General features: G+C 41.7%; 1 protein-coding gene across 1 annotated transcript in view; it reads right to left on the bottom strand.

Annotated features, from left to right (window-relative positions):
• Positions 1–220: 220 nt before the first annotated feature.
• LOC124145937 overlaps positions 221–10963 on the bottom strand; it is a 30606-nt gene continuing 19863 nt past the window's right edge. The window contains exons 15-21 of the mRNA XM_046515926.2: positions 10410–10522; positions 9944–10011; positions 8243–8475; positions 6643–6758; positions 4577–4644; positions 2053–2321; positions 221–705 (exon numbers count right to left, since the gene is read on the bottom strand). Coding sequence (XP_046371882.2) covers positions 524–705; positions 2053–2321; positions 4577–4644; positions 6643–6758; positions 8243–8475; positions 9944–10011; positions 10410–10522 — 1049 coding nt within the window. The 3' untranslated portion in view covers positions 221–523. The remainder of the gene's footprint in view (positions 706–2052; positions 2322–4576; positions 4645–6642; positions 6759–8242; positions 8476–9943; positions 10012–10409; positions 10523–10963) is intronic.

Genomic DNA, 10963 nt, shown 5'->3' with positions numbered 1-10963 from the left:
GCACGTGCAGCAGTCCCGTGACCACAGATAAATAAATACACCCCACGTGACCAAATGTCGATCTTTCATTGGACAAGGTACGTAGTTGTGCTGTGAGCTGGCCGAAATCTCTTCTCCCTGTTCATTGTGAACATGCTAAAGCATTACAGTATGTACAGACCAGAATTTATATTCGGTATGTAATAAAAAATACTTGAGTTCTAAAAACTTATTTTCAGGTAAAACACTATTTGCTATGTGTTTCTTTTATTTCAAGTGATATGCAAATATCCATTAAAACACATTTTTCGATACCCTGTGTCTCTTCATCTAACTTTTACCAAAAACAATGACAAAATGAGCAAAATTTCAAAATCAGTTATGGTTGCTAGAATTTGTTAAAAATGTCAGCTTATATTCTAAAAATATTCATCTCATGCTGCCAAAGGGAGGGGTGAAAACAAAGGCTCTGTGAGTGAGGCGAACGACCCCTCAGGACAAAGAGGGCGTGTCAGTGACAGAAATATCCGTCCTCGAACGTCCATTACAATTGACACACGTGACCTGGGGGCTTCAATATACACATTCTGTACACAGCGTCCAGGATCTGACCTGGGGCACAGGTCATCTCCATGGCAACGCCGCCATTGCAAAGGTAGAACTTGTTGCACTGACTCCGGTGTGGTTCGATGGTGTTGAAGGCTCCAGGCGGACATGGGTTCGAACCTGCAGTAAACAACAAATATGGAAGGTTCGTTGTACAGAATGACTGTAAATATATGAAATATAATATAGCTTCAAGGCATAGCCATTTGCTTATGGTTCGATGACGAGCAGTTTTTCCCTGCGGTATGGTATTGTTTGTGTGTGTATTTGTGTGTCGTTTTTGCCGCAGTCAGCCATTTTCAAGCTATTTCGTATCAGCCTGTAAATACTCGAGTCCCATTTCGCCTAGGTACGATGACCCACACAACTGTCAAAGTCACCGAATCGACCCAACACATGTATTTACGTCGCTTCGTTTGTTTGTTTGTTGTTTAACGCCGCACACAATATTGTAACTGTATGACCACGGTCTTTAAATGATCGAACCTGGACTAGACAATCCAGTGATTGACATCATGAGCATCGATCCACGCAGTTTGGATACAATGGCATACATCAACCAAGTCAGCGAGCCTGACCACCCGATCCCGTCAGTCGCCTCTTACGACAAGCATTGTCGCCTTTTACGGCAAGCATGGGTTGCTGAAGACCTATTCTACCCCGGATCTTCACGGGTCTTACGTCGCCTCGCCTCCACAAGCAAAGGACACTGGGGAGCAAGTGTGCCAGAATCCCGTTAGAGTGTTCCATGCTGCAGTGCTCCAGACTAACGGGATCGAGTGGTCACGCTCGCTGAACTTGGTTGATGCATGGGCAAGGGCATCAACAGACTATAAAACTCCACTTTCCACCATTGCCAAACTGGGCTCGAATTTTGGCTGGACTAACAAGTCTATGCATAGTCAAATCAAAATCAAGTAAGTAGACATCCGGTTAGTAAACAACATGGATTTCAATGTCCAGATTTCGGTCAACTGCAGGATTTGCAAAGCATGTATATCGTCAACTGGGCGTCAACAAATATTTTGAAAATAAAGGCGCTTTAATTTGATGCCTTTAGCGGGTTAAGATCCGTTTTATTACAATATAGATCTTGATATGGCCGATCAGGACGTCTTGAGTGTGCGCCGCCATTTTGTGCAAAGTGATATGAGAGATGGAATCTGATTGGTCAGTTGGAGGGACATAAAAGGGACATAACTCGTAATAACCACTGGGCTACGATCGAGCCGAGAAATTCCAGCCTCGTTCGGCAAGGATGGAAACTGGACTTTTTTAGTCAGTTAATGCCCTTGCCTCGGGAAGGTGAATTGCGTAGATCGATGCTTATGACTTCAATCACTGGATTGTCTGGTCATTGTTCCACCTATTAAAGACCGTGGTCATACAACTAGAATATTGTTGAGTGCAGCGTTAAACAACAAACAAACAAGCACACCTCAGACACCACTTCCCTTCCCCCGTTACCTGCAGTCGTCGTAGGTGGAGCAGGTGTAGTCGGTATAAACACAGAGGGCGTTGTCCTGAGTGGCCCGCGGGTGACGATGTTTCCATCGGATATGTATCTCTGCTTCACCCTGATAGACCGCTCGTCCAGCGTCAGGGGCCCCACAATCAGACGGTCTGCCTCCGGGGTCCGCGTCCACTCAATGAGGATGTCGGGCACCAGCGCCTGTAGAAACTCCTCCTGCATCCCCCGGAACCTCAGACTGAACCTCACCGAAAAGGGGTTGTTGCTGGAATAGGATAAGACACCGATAGGTTAACTTAATAAAATCAATCATTAAAAGAACTGTTGCTAATCCACCTCCATTTTGTTGTTGTTGGTGACAAGGCCGCTCTCAGCAATATTACAGCTACATACCTTTGGTCTGTAAATAATCGAGCCTGGACCATACAATCCAGTGATTGACATCATGAGCATCGATCGAGGATACGATGACATGCATTAACAAAGTCGGCAAGCCTAACCACCCGATACCGTTAGTTGTCTCTTACAAGCATGGGATGCTGACAAATTCTAACCCGGATCTTCCTTCATGACACAACTAAAATGACAAACTACCACCCCCACATTCCAAGAAAATAATTCTATGCTAAAACAATACAAATAAACATAATAGCCGCAAGAAGTGAAATAGGGAACCATGTTTGTTTGTTTGTTGTTAACGCCGCACTCAGCAATATTCCAGCTATATGACGGCGGTCTGTAAATATTCGAGTCTGGACCAGAACAACCAGTGATTAATATCATGAGCATCGATCCACGCGATTGGGATCAATAAAAGGTATCAATCAAATCAGCATGAATTTAGATAATATTAGGTTTTCAAATCACAATAACCACCCTTCATTGTAATGATCAGACCGGAGTTCCTTGCGTTCAACCTAATTACTCTGCCAAAGGCCACAGATATGTGACGATTCGTCTTCACATTTAGATAAACATTTGTCATAAAATGGATAATATTCAGCAAAAACATCTTAAAACGTAAAAACTATTTCCGTTTGCGTATTTATCCTTAATTCACGTTGGTTGTACGGCTCCACACGTTCCGACATCGAAGCTTTGTGGAGAGCTAGCGGTTGAAAATGGCTTCCGCTCTGTAAGGTTAGTTACTCTTTCCCTGTTTTTTTCGGTTTTTTTACTTGATGTTGTCCCTCATTTGGGAAAATTAAAATGAATCGGAAAAGGAGAAGTCATAATCTTTGCGCATTAAATGACGATCTAAACTGCCTTTGAATCCAATGAGTGAGCTTGGTTCGTACTCGGAACCATCCTGTTTCCTAACGCCAATGAAACACTTGCACATTATCTTGTTAAGTTCAGTAGGAGGGATAACTTCAAACGGGCGTTGCTCATTCAATTTTTCTGAAAGAAACGTTTTGACAACCCGCATGTTGAGCATAGTTTCTTTTCTAGTGTTTGTATTTTCTTTTTCTGCCAAGTATTTGTCAATGCCGCCATCATGTACAAATCATCAACAAATCTGTCTGATTCTTATGGAACATCAGGGATGTCATTCGGGCCATCCAAGAAATCCTCATCCATCAAATTATCCAAAAATGATAAATTAATGTTAAAACTGTTCAATAGCTGTATTATGTTCACTACTCCTCCAACCAATCCTCACAAGATCGTTCACTTTTATCGGGGACAACAACGTCGCCTTTGTTGTTTTATTCAATCAAATTTAATGTACTTACAAATCTAAATTATTTTTTATGTTTTGTGTATTCAATTATCGTAAAAAACACGTGTCGACAATATTATATTTTGATTAATTTAAAAAAATAATTTTTAGGGCTTTTTGTTGTAATTGACAAGTCTCGTATAGCAGAAAAAAGATGAATGAACATGATGAATCGGAAAATGTAGTTCCGGCAATGCGTCATTAACCAATGAAATTGCAGGATTTCTAAAAAAGCCAATCGGCATTTAGCGACCGCAGTAACCCCCCTAAATACTCCCCCGCATCTCGTTTCTCATATAGGTAGTCGAGGGCATTAAGCGATGTTTTCATTAACTAAAGTAGCTTTAGAAACCGCGTTTGAATACCTGTGTGAACTGACTCGTTTTTTATATCGCACCAAAATTACTTGCAGCCATGGTTCTTTACATAAAAACACACACATAAGAAAAACTCAAAACATTTTAGGAACGTTAGGCAATAGTTTTTCAAGCAAGTAGGTATCGCATAGATGTATGGAGCTTATTAAAAGTAGTCCCTGATAGACATTTGCACATTTATCGAATCATTATATCAAGTTTATCGGATTGGTTTATCGCACCAAGAAACAGTTCGTTATATCCAACAGTTCGTTATAAGCGTGTTCGTTATGAACGTAGTTTACTGTATATGAATAAACTGAAATGAATTGAAATTGAATTGATAAATTGACTTATTGGGAACCGAACGCACAATTGAAAACACAGTATGCATATCCCCTTAACAAACAAACAAACAAACAAACAAACAGTATAACTCACCTAATTGACACAACACGACATCCGAAGTAGTCAGGGAACCGGTTCCTCTCTGTGAATTTCTTACCCAGCTGTTAACAGAATAAATGAGCTGAATGAGTATCTTTCAGCGCAATCAGAAGATGTAGCAATGTCACGTTTTGGATACAGATGCTGGTACCTCATTTATCAAGCAAGGGGTCAACAACTATGTAGGGCACAAATAAGGCTTCTTTTGTATCACAATAGGTGAGGTGAGGTGAAATTGGGTTTAACGTCGCGTCCAAGATTGTTGCACTTATATAGCGACGTGCATGCACGTGTGTGTGTGGCTGCTTGTACTAGTCCGGACTGATTTATAGTGCTAGCACACTGAGAAACCATGCCGCAGATTAACATGAATACCCCACTCAGACACAGTATATTGACTCCGAGCCGACCAGTCCTTGTTTTAGCCCCTTAATTCCGAGCGCGAGACAGGGTAACAACAAGTACCATCTTTTAACGTCTTTTGGTATGACGCGGCCGGGGATCGAACCCCGGACCTTCCGCTCTCCGGACGGACGCTCTACCACTAGACCACGGAGGCGGTTTGTATCCCAATAAACGCAGTAAACATGGGATACTGACAGCCAAGTTTGTAGCTCTTTGCCTTAAGTAGTATAGGTAATGGGGGTTCTGGCTCACTTCCACTTAGAGAACCCCCATTACCTATACTACTTCTTACGTCAAACCAATCGAGTTGTTCATGGTATTTTTAAGCCACTGTTTATTTTAAAACCTACCCTGTTAGACAGGTTTCTTTCAAATTGTCGATGCACAAGTCAGCGCAATTCTGTACACGAGTCTGTAGCGTGGGAGTGTTGATGTATGCAATGCTATTGAAAATGGCCATGTTTCTGCCTGTTAACGCTTTTTACAAAATCCACCTCAAACCATGTTGCAAGAGAAAGCGGCCGATACCCATTTTATACCAATGAATATATACAAACGTGTTTTAAAGTAATGGTGCAGTATTTAACGAATGCTTGAAAGTACATACAGCCAAAGGTGTTCTTGTAGGATGTTTCATGCAGCAGAAAATGGTAAAATTAATTGGGCTTCAAAAGTAAAAAAATATTTTCTTTTCTGCGGGATTTGGGTAATAGGGGAGCAACAATTTGTAGTAATACATAATATTTCAACCTTTGTCTCAGAATTCGTATTTCGTGTGAAGGTAATTTACCGGCAAGACTGATGATATGCTCCTTCAGGAAACCAGTGAATGAGTGAGTTGGGTTTAACGCCGCTTTTAACAGTATTCCAGTTATATCACGGCGTGTCAGCTTCATGTTGGAGGAAAGCCCGAAGTGATGCAGATCTCAGACGTTTACCGCTTCGGTGAAACCCAGGAGCACGGGTATGGTGCTGGTCAAACATAGTCGGGGCGAACCGGGATTCGAACCCACAATCATAGGTTTCTGGCGTGCTCAAGGGACGCAACTCTGCACAGCGAATCGCGGCGCCTCAGACGACTGGGCCACCCGTGCCCCCACCATGTTTTTGAAACAATGCAATTTAATAAACATAACGGGTATAATCCCTCTCCCCGATAGGTCATGTGTTCAACCCATATGTGTAACTGGCCGATGGCCTCCTCACGTATCTTGAATAAACTTCTAAAAAGCCTTGCTTACGAAGTCACCGAAAGATATGTCATACATACATTTTTACAAACAGGCGTTAGCTTAAGTCATGCTTACGTACTGGCCTTAGAGTGAACCATACTTTCGAATTGGCCTTAGTGTAAGTCAAACTTATGAACTGGCCTTAGTGTAAGTCATACTTACAAACTGAACTTAGTTTAAGTTATATTAACGAACTGACCTTATTTTAAGCCATACTTACGAACTGAAGTTAGTGTGAACAATACTTACGAACTGGCCTTAGTGTAAGTCATACTTAAGAACTGAATTTAGTTTAAGTTATATTTACGAACTGACCTTAGTTTAAGCCATACTTACGAACTGAACTTAGTGTGAACCATACTTACGAACTGGCCTTAGTTTAAGTCACATTTGCGAACTGGCCTCAGCGTATGTCATACTTACGAACTGACAGAAGGGTATGGCGTAAGATCTGAAGGCTGCCGAGGAGGTGAGAGCAAAGGCGGGGTTGTAGGTCATGTTGAGTATGTTGGCTCTGAGATCCAAGATGGTGAACGTCGCTGTACAAATAGAGACATTAGGTGAGATAGATGGCCCCGTACTTGTACTGGTCAACATTCTCTGTGACCACTTACTGAGAATCCTACCATAGATAGACATTCGACACAGCATTATCCCTACGTTTGTCAACTGGTTTCCCTGTTGGTAAGCGCAGTAAGCTTTGTGCTCATTAGACAAACGTGAGTGAGTGAGTGAGTATGATTTTACGCCGCTTTTAGCAATATTCCAGCAATATCACGGCGGGGGACACCAGATATGGGCTTCACACATTGTACCCGGCGTGACGAGCGAACGCTTTAACCACTAGGCTACCCGACCGCCCCTCATTAGACAAAAGGTGGAGGTAGAAAAATGTGATACAACATGTATGTTCGGTTATAGGTGCGCATGCGTAGCGTCTTTTGGACATTGAAAACAGTTTGTTTTAGGCCATAACCATAACACATCGCTAAACAAAGATCTGAGGACATCCCATTACGGGTAACGTCAGAACGACCTTTCATCCGACCAATCAAACCGTCGCTTACCTGATCATGAAAGTGACAGTCGGAATGTGTTTTCTAATCATGCAACCTCGAAAACGTTAAAACGGGGTATTCCGAACGACAGTTACGGCCCATACGACTGATTCCGTCAAAATTATCGTCTATCTCTCGATTCCGTGGGATAAACATTTGAACGGAGGAGGCGTTGCACAGTACGTGGGAAGCACTGCCATACAATCGCAGCCATATATAAGACATTCCGGAATGTTCGTTTGTTCAGCTTTCAAAATTTTAATAGAGAACTGTGTCAAAATATTTTTCAAGCGTAGTCCGAAATGGAAGTCGCAAGGTTGAAATGAGTGCCGTAAAGCTCGAGAAAGCTGCTTCCTAATTGTCTGATGTCGACTTCTTGTTAGTCGTTTCAGTGGTCGGTCAATGTTCGCGAAAGGTCGTTCTGACGTGACCCGTAATGGTGAGGTGAGGTGAAATAGGGTTTAACGTCGCGTCAAAGATTATTGCACTTATATAGCGACGTGCATGCACGTGTGTGTGTGTGTGTGTGTGTGTGTGTGTGTGTGTGTGTGTGTGTGTGTGTGTGTATGTGTGTGCTTGTACTAGTCCGGACTGATGCCGATTTATAGTGCTAGCCAACTGAGATACCATGCCGCAGTTTAACATGAATACCCCTGAGCCGACCAGTCCTTGTTTTAGCCCCTTATTGCCGAGCGCCAGAGAGGGTAACAACAAGTACCATCTTTTAACGTCTTTTGGTATGACGCGGTCGGGGATCGAACCCCGGACCTTAAGCTCTTCGGGCGGACGCTCTACCACTAGACCACGGTGGCGGTCTGACCTGGAATGGGATGTCCAATTCTCTTTGTATAGCAGCAGCGAGAAGTTAGATTTGATTTTGATGAGATTGGACAAATCGGCCGTCTCCTGTCTAGTCGTTTCGGTAGACAGGAGCCCAGTCGTACACACATTTACGGTATTCTTACAGGGGAGGGGGGTGGTGGGGGCGGGTGTTGTTGATATGTAGCCCCACTGTATCAGGATCGACTCCCCCGGGGAGTCGGCGTATAACAGGAAGTCTCCAATTCTCAACCAGCGTCTGCCGCCGAAGTTAAACACAGACGCCGAGGAGTTGATGACGTCGTAGATGAGGGGGGCGCCGAAGTCGTATGTTCCCGACACGATAACGTTGGCATTGAGGGTGGGATTCCTTCCGCCTCTGGGTTAAAAAAATATATGTAACATCTTAGATCATATTTTTGGTTAAAACATCATTCTTTAAGATATGCTTTGGCTGTGAATTTGGAGTATGAACAAAATATATTTCTACACTCATTAAACATAATGGTCTGCCTGAATAGTTTGAGCAAACAGATCCTTATCTCTCATTCTTGAAGTGGAAGCTAACCGTTCCCCCGTACACAACTGTAACAAACTATCATACTACAAAGATGTTTTAGATGAGATATGTATTGCGTAACATTTTATGAAGAAACATTGGCAGTATTACACTACATTGTGTCACAAACTTCAAAATATATGCACAATACGGAAAAAACACACAGATACATTCAGAATACAAAGGAGGTACATTATAACAAAACAAATTTAAACCAAGTGTATTATATAGAGAATTATATAATTATTATATACGAGTTGATAAAAGTGGAAAAACTCCTAGGCTTGCCGAGGATTTTTTGCCCCTTTTATCAACGAGTGTTGATCTATTTGAAATCAAAAGACACGAGGGTGAGATTTTATTTATCATCCAACATCATTCTTCAAATTTTTTCAGTTTGTAGACAGTAATTAGCAGTGTCTGTTAGATAAATGGGAATCCCTTAATGAATGAGGGAACATGTTTTTACATTTGGACTGAAGTATATTTACAGTGGATTCATTACATTGTTTTGTGTTTACAATTTCAAAAGTTTGTTGTATTTAACCCAGCCAACATTTTGACTAGAAAGATTGATATTTGCTGCCAAGGCATGTTTAAGAATAACATTTCTTGTGTTATCTATATAGGACTATAGTATTGGTACTAATACTGGGTATATAATTATCAAGTTCTGCCTGACAGGCCCAGTTATGTGTTCTCTTGCCGTGGTTTTCCTTGTGCTGACCATTTAAAGACACTGTTTCTTTTATTGTGCTTTCCGAAGATTACTACATTAATAACAACCAATTTGTACTTTACACCAATCCTCTCCTCTCATTGCTTACACTTCCTTCCTGTGTATATGAGATTATATGGCGGGGAACAATTGATGCTCTGCAGCAATCTCTATTTGTGAGTGAGTGAGTGAGTTTATGCTTTACGTCACATCGGCAATATTTCAGCCATATCGTGACGATCCTCTACTGGTATTCATAATGACGCATTATTAATTTTACCATCAAACATTCCTCTCTAGCGAAGAAAAACACACGAATCATGTTTCTCAAGAGAGGGGTGTTTATGGGGAAAACAATTCTTATTTTAATGAGAAGATTTCCGTGCTGAAACCAAACACTGTCGACGAAGTTGAATTGAAACAGTCATAACAATACACGTCAAACAAAACCCACAATTGGAGGTATTGTGTTGCAATACCAATCAGCAATGGCAGATTAACTACAGTCCAATGACAAACACCGGGTGTTTTTTAACTTGTTTTGAGTTGAAATACCGTACTTATACTTACGTAATGCCATCAACTTTGCAGCTATAATATCGGTCACGAACATAACTGTTTCCAAAATATTGCCGGATCTGAAAAGATTAGGACAAAGTTGGTTGGTTTGTTGTTAAATACCGCACTCAGCAATATTCCAGGTATATGACGGCGGTCTGTAAATAATCTAGTCTGGACCAGACAATCCAGTGATTAATATCGTGTGCATCGATCCACGCAATTGGGATCGATGACATGCATCAACCAAGTCAGCGAGCCTGGCCACCAGATCCCGTTAGGCGCCTCTTACGACAAGTATAATCGCCTTTTACGGCAAGGATGGGTTGAAGACCTATTCTAAGAATAAGGATAACTTTAATACTTCACTTTGGTGTCAATTGTCTTCACTAAACACCCGTGAAGATCCGGTTAGAATAGGTCTTCTGCAACCCATGCCGTGTGCGGCGTTAAACATCAAACAAACATACAAACAAACCTCGGAACAGAATCTCTTTGTGATTTGCCGGTAGTAGCTTGATGAGGTATCCTGCATCGCCGTGCTGTAGTTCCCGGGGAACATCTTGAAGGTGATGTTGTACAACAGAGCATCTGAGGGGGAGCAAGAAAATGACGTTGCAGACGTCGTGAGTACAATAAGGAAACATATACAAGAGAATAGGGAACAGGGCTGGGACCAACACTTTTTGTGTGGAATGAGACAGAATGCCGAATTAGACAGACGTCGGATAACACAGAGTCCGCTGTGCATATATTTACAAATCATAATGATTTATATGTATATCAGAGTATTAAATCTACGAATGGAATCGCTCCATGGATTGTGCGTAAAAAGTGGCAGTGGAAAAGTGGGGAGAGGATGTTGTTTTACGCCTCATTCAATATTTAAAAAAAATATATAACGTATACACATATGTAAATATATGTTAAACATTTGTTGGCGAGTACATCCCTACAGCATGTACGTCCATACAATGAGTATCATTTGCTTTTAAGGAATGGTCTTGAAGACATTCCAGTTATGTATTCCGT

The sequence above is a fragment of the Haliotis rufescens genome, unplaced genomic scaffold (assembly GCF_023055435.1).
Source record: "Haliotis rufescens isolate VD_foot unplaced genomic scaffold, xgHalRufe1.0.p SCAF_9, whole genome shotgun sequence".
NCBI lineage: Eukaryota > Metazoa > Mollusca > Gastropoda > Lepetellida > Haliotidae > Haliotis > Haliotis rufescens.
The sequence above is the reverse complement of the archived record's forward strand: the minus strand, read 5'-3'. Positions and strand labels throughout refer to the sequence as shown.